General features: G+C 50.8%; 1 protein-coding gene across 1 annotated transcript; it reads left to right on the forward strand.

Annotated features, from left to right (window-relative positions):
* Positions 1–3,573: 3,573 nt before the first annotated feature.
* Positions 3,574–15,134, forward strand: DCAF4 (DDB1 and CUL4 associated factor 4). Its single transcript, XM_049770545.1, has 12 exons — positions 3,574–3,741; positions 4,180–4,337; positions 4,832–4,914; positions 6,980–7,082; positions 9,400–9,543; positions 10,226–10,275; positions 10,952–11,031; positions 12,465–12,563; positions 12,649–12,746; positions 13,545–13,718; positions 14,107–14,221; positions 14,937–15,134. Exons 1-12 carry the CDS (start codon positions 3,591–3,593, stop codon positions 15,128–15,130), a joined length of 1,449 nt encoding a protein of 482 aa, XP_049626502.1. The 5' UTR covers positions 3,574–3,590; the 3' UTR covers positions 15,131–15,134.
* The last annotated feature ends 2,155 nt before the right edge of the window (positions 15,135–17,289 follow it).

The raw sequence follows: 17,289 nt of genomic DNA on the forward strand, positions 1-17,289 counted from the left end.
TTTATACTCAACTCATTGGGGTCTGGGGCCCTGCATTTCTACTCAGCAGCCTGTTCTGCCACCTTGTGACAAGGGAGAGAAAGAAGCTCATCTTTTGGGGGGAGGGAGTGGAGAGGCTACTTGATGGTACTCATGGCTTACTCCTGGCTCTGTGCTAATGGATCCTTTCTAGTGGGGCTGGGAGACCTTGTGGCCCAGGGGTCAAACCCAACTCAGCCACATGCAAGTCAAGAGCTGTTTTCTCTTTGGCTTTTGCACTCTTCATATAAAACGGAGCTGAGGGGCCAGAGCAATAGCGCAGCGGAAAGGCATTTGCCTTGCACTCGACCAATACAGGATGGACGGTAGTTCGAATCCCGGCATCCCATATGGTCCCCTGTGCCTGCCATGGGCGATTTCTGAGCATGAAGCCAGGAGTAACCCCTGAGCGCTGCCGGGTGTGACACAAAAAAAAGAAACAAAAAAAAAATTAAAAAAAAAAAGAGAAGATAAAGAATTTCCTCTGAAAACATCTGCAGTTAGTATTTATGGGCAAAAAAGAAAGTCACTTTATCCCTGAAGCCTGTTTTTGAGTTCGAATTATCTTTCTGGAAGGGGCAGGGTGAAAAACTAAGGCTGCTTTTTTTTGTTTGTTTGTTTGTTTGTGGGCCACTTCTGGTGACACCCGGGTTATTCCTGTCTATGCACTCAGAAATTGTCCCTGGTTGGGCCGGAGAGATAGCACAGCAGTAGGGCACCTGCCTTATATGCAGCTGATCCAGGACGGATGGTGGTTCGAAACCAGACATCCCATATGGTCCCCGAGCCTGCCAGGAGCGATTTCTTGAGTGCAGAGCCAGGAGTAACCCCTGAGCACCACCAGATGTGACCCCAAAAGCAAAAAAAAAAAGAAAGAAAGAAAAGAAATCGCCCCTGGCTTGGGGCATTATATGGGACACCAGAGAATCCAACTGTGGTCCATCCTAGATTAGTCCATGCAAGGCAAACACCCTACCAGCTGAGCCACCGCTCCGGCTCCAAGGCTGTCTTATTTAAAGAGAATTTTTGTCAGGCTGAAGCTAGGTCAGGCATTTGCCTTGCACACAACCAACACGAAGTGCTTCCTGAGCACAGAGCCAGAAACAAATCCTGAGCACCACTTGGTGTGCCCCCCCCAAAACAAAACTTTTTCGTTTAACAGGGTTTCATAATTCTCACGTATCATAATATCCTTCAGTCTCAAAAGAGCCTTTACAGCTTTGCAAGTCAAACATTTAAAACATGGCTCCATCCTATTGTTCCTGAGCAAATCATGTCTGTGCCTTGAACCCTAGTTCCTCCATCTCTACAACTGGGTAACCAACTAAGATAGAAACACTTTGTTCTGCCGAATCTCATCACAAATGAGACTCACCTGGCCTTGCAGCCGGCGAGCCTTTGACAGATTGACCCGGCAGTGAGGTCTTCCTGGCAAAGACGTCTGTCCTCCTTTTCATCTGAAAAATTCCAAAGCCCACTCAAAAAGCTCCTATGGAGGTGAAAAAATGGACAAGACAGTCACATGCCTCCTACTTTAAAGGTGGGGGGAGAATGCCACCAGGAAACCAAGCAGCCTCTGCTCACACCTGCCATCTTACCCACTATAAGCCCGCTCCTCCACTAAGCTCCCAAAGGAAAATGATAGTCACTGACTGTTCCCAAATAGTTTGGTCCAGGCTGAAAATTCTGGAACCTTCTCAGAATGGTGGGGGTAGATTCCCCTTTCTGCCTGAAGCCACGGCAGCCCACAGCTACACCCGACACCCTCCAACAGAAATGACCCAGCTCCACAACTCAACCTTATCCAATTCCAAAACACCCTATCTGTATCTCTTCCAAATCTACAGATCCAGTAGATCCAGATGTGGCCATGTAGCACCTCAAAGTGTCCTAGTAGTGCCGGCATAGTAGGACACAGCAAACCTGATGGGAAAGTTGCATTAAAGACCACCAAGCAGGGCCAGAGAGATAGCACAGTGGTAGGGTGTTTGCCTTGCACGAAGAACCCAGGACGGCCTTGGGTTTATCCCCAACATCCCATATGGTTTCCCAAGACTGCCAGGAGGGACTTCTTTTGTTTTGTTTTGATTTTTTGGACCATACCCAGCGGCACTTGGATTACTCCTGACTCTACTCAGATATTGCATCTGGCAGGCTCAGGGGCCATTTAGGATGCCAGGAATTGAACCAGGGTTTGTGCTGGGTTGGCTACATGCAAGGCAAACATTCTTACCTCTGTGTTATTGTTCCAGCCTAGGAGTAATCCCTGAGCTCTGCTGGATGTGGCCCAAAAACAAACAAACAAACAAACAAACAAAAAAAGACCACCAAGCTCAGTGAGCTGAAACTAACATGAAAGGCCAACTAACACCAACCACGGTGACTTTAGTAACAACATAGAGATAGAACAATTATATCAAATTGACCCTTATTGGGGTTTTTTTTTTTTTTGGGGTCACACCTGGTGGCACACAGGGGTTAGTCCTGGCTCTGTGCTCAGAAATCACTCCTGGCAGGCTCGAACCACCATCCTTCTACATCTAAGGCAACACCCTACTGCTGTGCTATCTCTTCTACTCCAAACTGACCCTATTGATCTATGTTTTGATAATTCCACTTGCCTTTCTGTTCTAACAATATGAAGTACATTTGTGCCTACAAGGGTCAGGCCATGGGAGTGTGTGTAAAATCTCCCCGTGCACTATATCTCCAAGCCCAGGGGAACAAGCCTGAATCAGGATCACACAAACAATCCAGACCAGGCTGAGGGTGAAATATATGTAGTCTTGCAGTCTTCTACCTAGTATGGAGCTCCTCCTGCCTGCCAGAACTACCATTTTTATTGAGTACAAGGACCACCCCTGGGTAGGGCAGTAAACCCCAAGTAAGGCAATCTCTGGGGATAAATCCAAGTTGTACACAAACTTACAAAGAAACCAGGGATGGTTTTTAGGTGGTGAAGGGAAGGTCACACATGGTAGAATTGATGTGTAAACATTTAATGTCTCAAATAACTATGATGAAAACTTGGTAAATCGTGGTGTTATAATTTTTTTTTTTTGGTTTTTGGGCCACACCCTGTGACACTCAGGGGTTACTACTGGCTATGTGCTCAGAACCATCATCCTGCATGCAAGGCAAACACCCTACCTCCATGCTATCTCTCCAGCCCAGATCCCTGGGTTTTATCCCTGTCATTCCATATAGTCTTCAGAGCACTGCCAAATGTGCCCTGCACACCTCTACCCACCAAAAATAAAAGTTAAAATGTTGTTTTTGGGGGCCTGGCGGTGGCGCTAAAGGTAAGGTGCCTGCCTTGCCTGCACTAGCCTTGGACGGACCGCGGTTCGATCCCCCGGTGTCCCATATGGTCCCCCAAGCCAGAAGCAACTTCTGAGCACATAGCCAGGAGTAACCCCTCTGTGTCACCGGGTGTGGCCCAAAAAACAAACAAACAAAAAAAGTTGGTTTTGAGATGAATGAAACCCTGTCCTAACTTTGATGTATTCACAGTAGGTGAACTGCTTTTTAGCAAAGAGGGGTCATCTCCCCCAACCCCTCACTGTCAGAAAATGGCCGGGACCCAGCCTTCCACTGCCAACTTGTGTCACTATTTTAGCAGGTGTGATACAGAGGCTCAGGACCCTGGGCCCAGTGGTGTTGATAATGACACTGAGGGTCCCTCGACTTCATCGGGCACAACTGGGCGCTCTTCTGCTCCAGGTAAGGTAGGGGCAGGCTCTAAACCTGAATCTATCCTTGCTGCCCTTCTCAGCCTCGGGAAGGGGGAGAGGGGTTGGTTCCTACATGCCTGCACCCTGGAGATGGTAGATTCTAGGAGTAAATGGAAACACCAAAGGGAGCAGGGACTTCAGTTCTGAGGTTAGCCATCCCTCACCCCCATACACACACACACACACACACACACACACACACACACACACACACACCCCATCCCTCACACACACACACCCCATCCCTCACCCCAAACCCATACACACACACATCTTCACACCTTGCAGAGCTGTCTTGGGGGATCAGCCAAAGTATAGAACTGTCTCCTGCCCTGTGGAGATAGGCAAGACCTAGGGCACAGGGCAGGCCAGAAGACTCCTCTGTGTAGGCCAGCTGTGTTAGAACCAATTCAACCCCACCTGGCAGACCTGCCCGGATTTTACTTCGATCCTGAGAAGAACCGCTATTTCCGTTTGCTCCCTGGTCATAACAACTGCAACCCCCTCACCAAAGACAGCATCTGGCTGAAGAGCATGGAGAGCCGGAGGCTGCAGCTGCTGGAGGCAGAGGACAGGCAGACGAAGGTAGGGGTAGGCCACTGAGTTCATCCACGGGCACCCCTCTGCATGGTTTTGGTGTTGGTGGGGCTGGCAGCTGTTCTGATGGGAGCCTAATGGTAGGGGCCGCCTCCTTCTGTGGTCAGGATCCTGCTGTCATTCGAAAGCATATTGGACATTCCTGGGAAAGCTACAGGACACTGTCTCAGTGGCTGTGTCCCTTCTGGGCATAGAAAACCAGGACTCTAGTGGCAAGAGAGAGGCAGCTGAACAGTTCCAGCCCAGTGTTCACTGCAGATTGGACAGGAAATCAGTGTAGACCTGAGCATCTCACCTTGCTGGCCGGACTCACTTTTCTGTAACTGAGCAAGTCCTCTTGCCCACACACTCTTGTTGTGACGCATGTTGCTTCCTGCTGAGGGGCCCGTTAGGTTCTTAGGCGAGTCCTCTTCCTTCCATCCCATGGAACCCAAAACCTTCTTCATCTTCCTGACTTTCAAACCTTTTATTTTTTTATGTAGAAAATAGCCAGAACAGGCTGTAATGCCTCTTCCTTGCTACACAGAAGAAAGCTGGGTATTCTCAATGTTAACAGCTATTGCCGGTAAGATGTTACCACTAGGTTTTCCTTTTTTTACCATTAGGTTTTCCTCATGACTGTTCTTTTGCCTATGTTTGTTTTTTGGGCCACACCTGGCAGCACTCAGGTTCCTCCTGGCTCTGCGCTCAGAAATCACTCCTGGCAGGCTCGGGGAGACTATATGGAATGCTGGGAATTGAACCCGAGTCTGTCCCAGGTCGGCCGAATGCAAGGCAAACACCCTACTGCTGTGCTATTGCAGCAGCCCCTTGTGACTGTTTTTTTCATACTGCTTCCATGGTCAGAGAGCCAGTCAGGATGTATTCTGGAAGGACCAAGGTTTGATCCCTGGCACCGCTTATGGTCCCAGAGCACAGCCAGGTGTCAGCCCTGAGCATAGCTGGGTGAGACCAAAAGCAACAAAAAGAAAGTTAGGAAACTTCCTTCCCAGTGAGACTCAGGCCTGCATTATGCTTTCTTCTTCTGAGCTGTCCCTCAAAACAGATTATAAATGGATGCACATGTGCCTATTCTATCTGGATATGTGTTTAGGTAGGTAAGATGAGAGCCTAGTGGTTTTGCTCCAGGTGGGGCTAGAAAACATGAGGCCCGGCTCCTTATTCATCCCCATCCTTCATCCCCAGATTACCCCTTTCCCCTTACTGGTTCTCTGCCTCCACTGAGGAGGGCCGGCACCTCCCATATTTAGATCCCTCTTAGGGAGCAGAAGAGTTAGAATTCTAGTGAGCAAGATTTGCTGTTTCCCCTGAAACATACTTGGTGCTGGGGGTATGTAAACAAGGGAGCCATGACGTGGAGGAGAGAAAGGCGACATTGGAGGAGTCTGGAATTGCTGTGTGCCCTGCAATTGTTGATTCCTCTCTTTGTTTTTATTCTGGGGCCCACCAGGGCTATACCCTGAAGGCCTGTGAGGTCCAGCAATGCCAGGGATGGAACCCAGAACCCTGTGGGTGCAGGGCACTAACTCCCCAGCTCAGTTTGGTGATTCATTTATCAGGCACATTCTTTTCATGTCAGTTGTACTCAAGGCCAGAGTGAAAGTACAGCTGATAGGACTTTTGCCTTGCATGCAGCTGACCCATCCCATATGAGCCTGTCAGAGTGATTCCTGAGCCCAGATCCAGAAGTGACCCTGAGAAACGTCTGATGTGGCACGCGCGCGCGCGCGCACACACACACACACACACACACACACACACACACACACACACACACACACACACACACACACACACACACACACACACACACACACACCTCACACACACACACACACCTCAATCCATGCTTCCACTTCTAACCCTTCTCTCCTGAGAAATGTAACATGGGCGAGCACTGCCAGAAGTGCACTTCAGATCTTTGAATTCGGTTTTTGGTTGTTGCACTTGGACAAACCTTTTGCTGTGACCAGATTTTTTTGCAGTCGTTAGTCACATGCATGAAACCTAGAGTTTAAGAAGCGTAAAAGACTGCGATAAAGCATTTGCCTTGTACGCGGTCAACACAGGATGGACCCTGATTCAAATCCCGCCATCCCATATGGTTTTCCCAGGCCTGCCTGGAGTAACTTCTGAGCACAGAGCCAGGAGTAACCCCTGAGACTGCTAAAATTGGGGGCCAGAGGGCTGAGGTACAGCAGGGAGGGCATTTGCCTTGTACTTGAATCAGGTTGATACTATATGATCCCCTGAGCACTGCTGCTTGTGATCCCCGCCCCCAAAAAAAGTTGGGGCCAGGGAGATAGCTCAGTGCCTGGCATGCAAAAGATCCACTGATCTCCAGCCCCATAGATATCCCCCCCCTCACCAGATGTGGTCCTTTTTACCCCCTGGTCCCACTGCTACTCTTAACATTGAACCCTCAGCACCACCTTACTTACATCCCCTTCACCACCAAGAAAGATTTTGGAAATGGAGATTATTTGGGCTACTTTGCTGCTGAGAATATTGCGGAGAGTTGGGCTGATGACAGGAGCTGGTCTTCAGAGTGTGGGACCAGGCGGAAGACTGAATCATCTTCATGGATTGCTAATTGTGGCCTCCCTGTGCCCCTTGTCTGCCCGCTATAGATTAGCCCATGAGTTGCGGGTGAGCTGCATGCAGAGGAGGAGGGTCACCATTCAACGCGTAGATTCTTCTGCTATGGCAAGCAACCGATTTAACTTCATTTTGGTGAGTGGGAAAGAACTCCTGCTGGTGCTAGCTGCCATTCCAATGCTCTGGGCTGTGGCTTTGGCGTCCATCAAACCCAACTGTGCCGTCACCTGTTGCCAGGGAAGCGAGCAGTCTCCTCTTGTCTGAGGCCTCAGCAGGCACCTACGTCACCTACTGGTAGGTGCCGAGCAGACGGGGCAGACTAGGCTATGACTGTTGGACACATGATCATACAATACCGCCTTATCCCTAGGAAGTGGCTCATTACCTTAGAGGTGCACTCTGGGTAGGCATGTCCAGATGTTTTAAAAAAAATCTGACTGGAGTGGTGGCACAAGCAGTAGGGCATCTGCCTTGCATGCGCTAACCTAGGACGGGCCACAGTTTGATTCCATCCCACCCCCTGCGTCCCATATGGTCCCTCAAGCCAGGAGTAACCCCTGAACATCACCAGGTGTGGCCCCAAAACCAAAATAAAAAAAAATGTCCAGGGCAGGAAAGATAGCATGGAGGATAGCATGCCTTGCATGCAGAAGAACGGTGGTTTGAATCCCGACATCCCATATGGTCCCCTGTGCCTGCCAGGGGCGATTTCTGAGCATAGAGCCAGGAGTAACCCCTGAACGCTGCTGGATGTGATCCCCCCCTTCCCCCTCCAAAAAAAAGTCCAGACTGGCAGGAATCAGACCAAGTGTCTGATAGCAAGAACACACAATCTGGGCCCGGAGAGATAGCACAGCGGCGTTTGCCTTGCAAGCAGCTGATCCAGGACCAAAGGTGGTTGGTTCGAATCCCGGTGTCCCATATGGTCCCCCGTGCCTGCTAGGAGCTATTTCTGAGCAGACAGCCAGGAGTAACCCCTGAGCACTGCCGGGTGTGACCCAAAAACCAAAAAAAAAAAAAAAAAAAAAAAAAAGTGGGAGGTCTGCTGGGCTCAGCCTGGAAGGACATGGACCACTGAGTGCTGGCCTGGAGATTGCAGGTCCAGAATTGACCTTGAGTTTATTTTGTCCCATTAGACTCCCCCCACCACACACACACACAGTAGACCCCTGTTCCACCCCTATCATATGTGGGGGGACAAGGTTTACATATTCTGATATGATCTCTGTGACTTGGAGTACAGATTGATCTGAACAATAGAATACTTTGTCCCATCCTCTTAAGTTACCATGATGGATGTCTGAAAAGGGCGGTTTGCCTCCCGGGGTCCATTTTCAGGCCGGATTCCAGCCCCGGATGCTGATTTCTCTGGAGCCTAAGTATCCTTTCCCAGTCCACTCACACACGAAGGCAGCTTCACCCTCTTCAGTCATATCCACACGGGTATAGTCTATTCCTTATGCTCCATGAGACCCATCATTATATGGAGGTTTGTTTTAAGATAATAGGAAATGCAACTTTTCCTTCCTTTCCTTCAGGGTCGCCCTCTAAACATGAGGCTTTCTGGGAATCCCACTAGGATGGACACTAGGTGTTGGGGGTATATGAGGAATCCAGTGCTTCACCCCTAAGCTTTTAGAATGGACATTTGGCTCACAGGGCCTTGTCACTGTGTCATTTGCAGGCATCGTGCATTGGGACTTTTTTTTTTTTTGCTTTTTGGACCACATCCAGTGATGCTCAGTTACTCCTGGCTATGCAATCAAAAATTGCTCCTGGCTTGGGAGACCATCTGGGATGCTGGGGGATCAAACCATGGTTTGTCCTAGGATAGCATGTGCAAGGCAAACAACGATTATGCCACCGATTTAGCCCCGGGACTCCTTTCTGAGTGGGATTAGACCTCCCCCTTAACCTGGTCTTCTTTTTTGTTTTTTGTTTTTGGGTCACATCCGGCAGCGCTCAGGGTTACTCCTGGCTCCATGCTCAGAAATCGCCCCTGGCAGGCTCGGGGGATGCTGGGACCCGAACCACCATCCTTCTGCATGAAAGGCAAATGCCTTACCTCCATGCTATCTCTCCAGCCCCAACCTGGTCTTCTTAAGACTGGAAACCTGGGCCCGGAGAGATAGCACAGCGGTGTTTGCCTTGCAAGCGGCCGATCCAGGACCAAAGGTGGTTGGTTCGAATCCTGGTGTCCCATAGGGTCCCCCGTGCCTGCCAGGAGCTATTTCTGAGCAGACAGCCAGGAGTAACCCCTGAGCACCGCCGGGTGTGGCCCAAAAACCAAAAAAAAAAAACTGGAAACCTGTTCCCCATGGTGGGAACACCCAACTCGGGGACAGCCAAGTCATTGGCATGCTCTGATGAACAGGCACACGAGTGGTGGGAGTGAGACATGGCGTGTCCCCTGGGCTGCCTGTGAAGTGGTTGCTGTCCTTGTGTCCGCCAGGCAAACTCCACCTATGACCAGCTCTTCACAGTGAACGACGTCCAGATGGGTGGCTCCAAATACGGCATCATCAACCTGCAGGGTCTGCAGGCCACCCAGCCTGTGGTGCACATGCACGAAAACCTCTACTTCACCAACCGGAAGGTACGGAACCTTTGTCCTCAGAACCAGAGGCGTGTTGGCAGCGTCCAGATTCAGGCTGTGGGGCCTGTGTTTGGTGAAGAAGATGGATGAGTCAGTGTCACCCAAAAGAAAGTGGAGTTGTCGGGCCGGAGAGATAGCATGGAGGTAAGGCATTTGCCTTGCATCCAGAAGGACGGTGGTTCGAATCCTGGCATCCCATATGGTCCCCCGAGCCTGCCAGGAGCTATTTCTGAGTATAGAGCCAGGAATAACCCCTGAGCGCTGCCAGGTGTGACCCAAAAACCAAAAACCAAAAACCAAAAAAAAAAAGAAAAAAAGGAAGTGGAGTTGTAGTCCCTGGGAAGCAGAGGACCACAGGGCTTTCTTGTTCAGGAAGGGACAGGGGTTCCACTGAGGAAAGTCGGGGAGCAGAGTTGGTCTTCTGGCAGCAGAGACCCTGCCATCAGGATGATGCCTGCAGCCGACCCTGAATTTCTTTAGGTCAGGGGTTGGGCTTGGCGCCCCGCCTCCTATCACTGCCTCTGTAGGGTGCTTGGTTTCAGGTCCCCTAAACCACAAACTACCTGAGGGAGGCAAGGAACAGTTACAGCTTCAGAGGCCTGAGATCTGCAGGAAGAAGGATCTCTGAGATCCTGAGTGAGGTCTCACTCACCCGCCTAACTGCCCTGTGCCTCCTCTCTAGGTGAATTCTGTGTGCTGGGCCTCGCTGAACCACCCGGATTCCCACATCTTGTATCTTTTCTTGGCAAAAGAAGAGGTTTGGGGGTGTGGTGAGGGCAGCTATGTGATATGGACGCCATTACGAGTCTCTGGAACTTGTAGCCTGTCATCTCAGGTCTGGGCTATTCTGCTCGTAAATATGGATTTCGACTGAACAACTGAGAGCTTGAGGAAGGTCCCGGAGGCATTGCTTTCACTGCTGGTCACTACAGTTCTGGAACTGTAGGGTATAGAGTCAGTGCTCTGGCAAAGGAGTAAAGCTGGAAAGGGGGTGTAAGCTAGTATACGGGGGAATCAAATATGGGCCTTATGAGCACACCCCTGTTGAGCCGTCTCTGGCCCACTGAAGTTTTTTTTTTCTTTTTTTGCCCCACTAAGAAAAGAATGAAGGGTGTAGCTTGATAGTAAAGGGCATGCTCTTGCATGCAGGAGACTTGGATTCAAACTGGTGCCACATGGTTACCTGAACACTTCCAGGTCTGGCTCACCCAAAATTAAAAATGGAAAGGATCCAAGGACTTGCACGCTAGAGTACTTGACCTCACATGTATGGGGTCCCAGCACTGACCTCCCATCAAAAAAATGGAATCTTTGGAAAGTGTGGAGTGCATCCAATGGGGAAAGGAACCAGTGCCAGGTCCTCCTAGAGGATAGCTTTGTATTTGACTCTCCTTAACCACTTTGCCAGGCTGTGCCTCCTGGGGTTTGCAGAGACACCGGGCTGTGCCACCCTGCTTCCAGCTTCGCTGTTTGTCAACAGTAACACAGGTGCGGATCTCGGTGGGGAGGCTAGGCCACAGCCCACAGGATGGAGATTGTGGTAACAACCAAGTAGGACACGACTTGACGCATGTGCACCTTCCCTAGGCCTTTGTGTCTCACCGAGTCAGCAGCTGCGACCATAGAAATCTGTCCTGGGTACAAGAGGGCACCACATTGCTTTGAACTGCCTGCACCAGTCATTAGTGCCCTGTGCCAGGCACTGTTGAGGATCCCTCCATTCTCACTGGCTGGAGGCTAGGTTTTAAGTCCTGTGTGACTTTAAGATGGAGCAGGCCAGGGGCAGGCACCTGGACACTGAGTGAGATGAGGTGGGCCTATGCCTAGTGTTGGTGCCATCCTACCACAATCTTGAAGGGGCAGGAACTTGTGCTGGTATTTCACAGAGGAGGGACCAGAGGCAAAGAGCCTCAGATGGTGCCATCCAGAACTAACTTCTTTAGCTAGAAGTCAGGATAATAGTTCCGGGGCCGGAGAGATAGCACAGTGGTGTTTGCCTTGCAAGCAGCCGATCCAGGACCTAAGGTGGTTGGTTCGAATCCCGGCGTCCCGTATAATCCCCTGTGTCTGCCAGGAGTAACCCCTGAGCACCGCTGGGTGCGGCCCAAAAACCAAAAAAAAAAAAGGATAATAGTCCTAGGATGACTTTGGCTTTGTTGGCTTGTGACGGGGCCACCGCTGGCAATGCTCTAGGGTTGCTGCTATTTCTGTGCCAGGGATTAAACGTAGAATTCCTACATGCAAAGGATGTGTTCTGGCCATTGAGCCATCTCCTCATTCCAGTGTTCTATTAGCAAAGGTGGTAGTTACCTGCTGTGTTGACTCTCTAAATACTTTAGGGTGTTTTGTTTTTTTTTTGTTTTGTTTTTTTGGGGTAAAAGGGGGATTACATCTGGTAGTGCTCAGGGTAATTGTAGTTCAGGGGTCATACCTGGCAGTACTTAGAAGGATAGTGGTTTGAATCCCGGCATCCCATATGGTCCCCCGAGCCTGCCAGGAGCAATTTCTGAGCATAGAGTCAGGAATGGCCCCTGAGCCTGCCGGGTATGACCCAAAAGCCAGGAAAAAAAAAAAAGATAGGACAGTTGGCAGGGTTCTTGCTTTGCACACTGCTGACCTGAGTTCAATCCATGGCATCATTGTTCACTTGAGCCTCATCAGGAGTGATCTCTGAGCACTGCCAGGTGTGACCCAAAATCAAACAAAAAACATTCTACTGGAGGGTCACACAGCTTCCAGTGAGATCTGGGATTGAAGCCTTCCCACTTATGACCACCCCCTAAGAGCCGAGTGTTGTGCCAGCTACATTCAGTCATCACACATCTGAACCAAGCAGCCCAGCAAAACGCAGAAGGGGACCCATCAAGTTGTGTTTCCAGCATATACTCAATCGGCCATTTTTCCTGTTCCCATGTTCTCAGCAGGAGACCGGCCTGGCATGCTCTGCAGCTTCCGGATCCCCGGGGCCTGGTCCTGTGCGTGGTCCCTCAACACGCAGGCCAGCAACTGCTTCAGCACAGGTGAGCCCCCTACTTCCAGCTCCCAGAATGGAACTTGGCAACGCATCTGCCCTGGCAATTGTCTCTTTGTGTCTCTGTCCCTTAGGCTTGTCTCGGCGGATCTTGGTGACCAATGTGGTGACAGGCCACCGGCAGGCATATAGGACCAGCAGTGACGTCCTGGCTCAGCGTTTTGCAGTCCAGGTGAGTTGGGCTGGGAAGGAATGAGGGGAAGCTTGTCAGGAGGGCAGAGTGTGTTGGGTCCCAGACTGGAATCCCGGGTGGCATCAGCCATCCTTGAGCAGGGAATAGAAGGATGAATTAGAGGGAGGGGGGCTCAATGGACTATTTGGGGATTACATCTGAGATGAGTGAAAAAAATCTCCTTGTCTACTAATCCAGAGGGCCTGACTCTGCAACTTGCGGTTTAGTTGTTAACATCCCATCAGTTTAGGGAGAGGGACAGACGATATCATCAAGTCCCAGTACATAAGTACACAGCTTTTTTTAAGTTGTGTATTTTATACATTATGAAACCTCAGCGTGGTGGTGATCACACCTCTGTGGATTTTTGTTGTTGGTTTTTGGGGCTACACCCTGCACTCTTGGCTCTGCACTCAGAAATTGCTCTGGCAGGCTCGGGGGACCATATGGGATGCCAGAAATCGAACCTGGTCCGTCCCAGGTCGGCCACATGCAAGAAAATGCCCTACCACTGTGCTATCTCTTTGGCCCCTCTCTGGGGTTATAAACAGAGATCCTCAGTCTGTTTACAGACCCTTTGACTTCTCTGGATCTCTACCCTTGCCCATTGCCCCACTTTTGCACACAAACCCTCTGTGGGCTGAGGAGCTCCCATGGGGGCTCCTGCTGGAGGTTCCTACACTCTTTCCTGGCCTCCTCTTCCTGCCTATTCCCCCAGGGGGCAGAGGTGAGAAAGGCCCCCCGACCCCCACTTCCATAGCCTGAGAAGACTTTGCTGAGCCTTACCTCTTGCTACAGGCTCCTTTGCTGTTTAATGGCTGTCGTTCCGGGGAGATCTTTGCCATTGATCTGCGTGCTCGAAATAAGAGCAAAGGCTGGAAGGCCACCAGCCTCTTCCACGACGTGGCAGTGACGTCAGTGTACGTCTTCAAGGACGAGCAATACCTGATGGCATCCGACATGGCAGGACAGGTGAGGGATATGCTGGCTGGCCTCCTGGTGCCGGGTCTGCCAGGTGGGAGGTGGGATTGAAGGGGTGAGATGCAACAGAAGACGCTGGAAGGGGAAAGAGGGCAGGGCAAAGCCCTCCAGACACCAGACAAGTGGTCAACTGGGAGCTTGGTATAGCCAAGACAGAGTAGGACTGGCATTTCTGCCAAAATTTTGTTTTATTTTGTTCTGTTTTGGGTCCACATCCAGTGGTGCTCAGAGTTTACTCTTGGCTTTGTGCTCAAGGAGTTGGGGGTTCAGGTTTTTCTGACCTGAGAGGTCTCAGGACACTACCTCAACCTCCCTTCCCTGGCTTGTGTCTGATGTGCCTGCTGCCTTTTCTCAAAGCTCGCTTCTCTCCTTTCCCCAGATCAAGCTTTGGGACCTGAGGACCACCCGGTGCCTGCGGCAGTACGAGGGTCATGTGAACGAGTATGCCCGCCTGCCCCTGCACGTGCACGAAGAAGAGGGCTTGGTGATGGCAGGTGCGAAGGGAAGGGGAGGGCTCAGGGCCCAGTGGGGGACATACCTGGAATGAGGGGCTGTCTGCCTTGTGTCAGAGGTTAGCTTCAGGACAAATCCCCTTGCCAGCTCAGTGTTCCACTTGGTTTTTATACACTGGCCTTACCACACCCGAGCAGCCAACCCTTCACCCCTGTGACCTGCCTGCCTCACTCCTTGAAGCTCCCCTGCAGCGAGTGACCATCTTTTGGCTGAGCCATCCCTCCCTGGAGGTTCTGGGCCACCTTAGTCAACCGGTCTCAGGGCCCAAAGCGGCAGCACTAAGGGGAGCTGTCACATGGTGACCTCAGGAAGTTCAGAGTGAGTCCTAGTGACACTTTTTGTCACATCCTCTCAGCCCAGGAACCCTGTCACTGAACAATCACAACTATTTTCTGTCCTGGAGTGCCCTCAATTGTGTCTCCAGAAGCCCCTATTTGGGGGGTGGGGGTGACTCCTGGCTCTATGCTCAGAAATCGCTCCTGGCACGCTTGGGGAACCAAATGGGATGCCAGGATTTGAACCAACACCGATCCAGGGTTGGCTGCTTGCAAGGCAAATGCCCTACAACTGTGTTATCTCTCTGGCAGAAGCATCTCTTACTGGTAGCGTGACTCCCCCTGTAAGACCAAAGACCCCAACTACCCTCTGGTTTCCTGGGATGCCAGGCCTACGTCTCAAGCCTCTGCTCTCTTCTAGTGGGCCTGGATTGCTATACAAGATTCTGGAGCCTGCATGATGCCCAGCTGCTGAGAACCATCCCCTCCCCGCAGCCCGCCACCAAGCCCGACATTCCTAGCGTGGCCTTCTCGTCTCACCTCGGGGGCTCCCAGGGATCGCCGGGATTGCTCATGGCCCTCCATAGGGACCTTTATTACTTCTCTTACAGCTGAACAGTAGGGGAGTAGTGGGTATACTTAGAACTGGGAGGGGGGGTATACCTACTTATGTGACTAAGACTGCTGAAAGCAGTGGTATTTCTACCACTGTGGCAGCCACCTGCACACTGCCCTTCTTCTAGTTCTTGCTTCTGGATGCAAGCACACTCCTATAAAGTGTGGGCTCTGAGAGCTCTAACAGGCCTTTTCATAAAAGGCGCCCGTCACTATTTTCTTGTTCAGTTTCTTAGGACAGTCACACACTTATTTTTCTCCTATACACACAGACATTAAATAAGGCCAGTGACTAAGTGAAAGCTTCTGTCTCTCTCCAAAGCCCTGTGGCCAAGGATATGATTCAAGTGGCAGAGCACAAGCCTTCTGCACATGAAGTTCTGGGCCCAGTGCCCAGCTCGGTGCCCTACCCGAGCGCCACCAGTGTCGGCTGTGGTCCTAGTCACTTCTTTGTGTGTGCACCCAGCTGGGTGTGGCCCCTGAGCTCCACAGTAGCAAAACATAAGAGCCTAGTGCCCACCCACCCAGCTGGGGTGAGCAGCGTCTGGGGTCCTGACAGGCCTCTGTTCTTGAGTAAATCAGCTGGAGAAAAGAGAAAGGGAGAAGCTAGCCGAGTCTCCAAAGATTTTATGCCGGAGTGCAGTATCTTTCATCTTGAATTAACTCCAGCAACAGTGCTGTAGGCTTTTTTTCTTGCAGCTCTAGACTGGAAGGGAAGCTGCATCGCTACACAGCAGGGCGGAGCCAGCCTTTGTCAAGGCACCTTCCAGAATGTTAGGCGTACCCCATCGTGGTGACTTTATTGTCTAAGTAAGGACACAGCTTTTGGTTTAGGGGATACTCTGGGAGCTCAAAACCCTTTAGATCCATGACTCACTGTTGCTAGCCCAAGGAACCTGAATTCTTCAGTCCCCCCTGAGTCTTTTCTTTCCTGCTAAAATTCTAATACAACAGACAGACAAGGAACTAAGCAATAGTACAGTGGATAGGACACTTGCCCTGTACATAGCCAACCTAGCTTTGATCTGTATCCCACAATGTCCCCCCAAGCATCACCAGGAGTGATTTGCATGCAGAGCCAGGTGTGTGTCTCCTCGTTTTGTCCCTCTTCCCAAAATAAGATCCAGGTCAGGACTATCCGACAGTTGGGCTGTAAGGGCTAATAGTATTTTCAGCCCCTTAAGAGTAGACACAGTAGCTGTTCAGTGGAGAGCTGGAGCTGGGAACTCAGACCACACTTGGCTTGTCTTCATGCCACTCGATACTGATAATACCTGAGTGTCACAACGAGTGCTGTGGAAAAATTGGGGTGTCTTGGGGCCAGTATGAACATGCCTTTCTAGTTGCATGATTAGCAGAAGTGTTTTTGTGTGTTTTTTGTTTTGCTTTGTTTTGTTTCGCTTTGTTTTGTTTTTGGTTTTTGGGTCACACCTGGCAGTGCTCAGGGGTTACTCCTGGCTGTCTGCTCAGAAATAGCTCCTGGCAGGCACGGGGGACCATATGGGACACTGGGATTCGAACCAACCACCTTTGGCCCTGGATCTGCTGCTTGCAAGGCAAACGCCACTGTGCTATCTCTCTGGGCCCCAGAAGAGTTTTTATGGGACTCCACTGAAAGCAGTTTACTGGTTGCCAAAAAAATAAAGTAATATGGGGGGGGGGGCACAGGTGTTGGGGCTATATCTGATGATAGTTTATTTCTGGCTCTGCTCTGGTCAGGCCTGGCAGTCTTGGGGGAGGCTGGGGATGAACCTGAGGCTGCCACATACAAGGCAAGCACCTTGACCTCAATACAGTCACATGGAATCTAGCCTGCACACAGGTCCCAGGTATACTGCTGAAGAGAACAGATGACCACTGCTGTTTGAACCTGGGCCATGACCCTGGCCTAGAGCACCGACAAGCTTAATGAATGCAGAGCCTTGACTGGAAGCTCCACCCATACTGAAGTTATGATCCCTCAAGTCCCAGGTGATCAACAGAATACAATCCTATTATTGACATGGCAGGATCTGCCCTTCAGAATTGTCTCAGTAAAGGCCCAGGTCCCTCAATTTTGAAGTGTTTTTTTGGTTTTTGGGTCACACCCGGCATTGCTCAGGGGTTACTCCTGGCTGTCTGCTCAGAAATAGCTCCTGGCAGGCACGGGGGACCATATG

The sequence above is a fragment of the Suncus etruscus genome, chromosome 3 (genome assembly GCF_024139225.1).
Source record: "Suncus etruscus isolate mSunEtr1 chromosome 3, mSunEtr1.pri.cur, whole genome shotgun sequence".
Taxonomy (NCBI): Eukaryota; Metazoa; Chordata; class Mammalia; order Eulipotyphla; family Soricidae; genus Suncus; species Suncus etruscus.

Coding starts and splice junctions, on each gene's coding strand:
- DCAF4 (XM_049770545.1), top strand. CDS start 3,591: ATGGCCGGGACCCAGCCTTCCACTGCCAACTTGTGTCACTATTTTAGC. Junction 4,915..6,979: donor AATGTTAACAGCTATTGCCG/GTAAGATGTTAC, acceptor TGCCCGCTATAG/ATTAGCCCATGAGTTGCGGG. Junction 7,083..9,399: donor ACCGATTTAACTTCATTTTG/GTGAGTGGGAAA, acceptor TGTGTCCGCCAG/GCAAACTCCACCTATGACCA.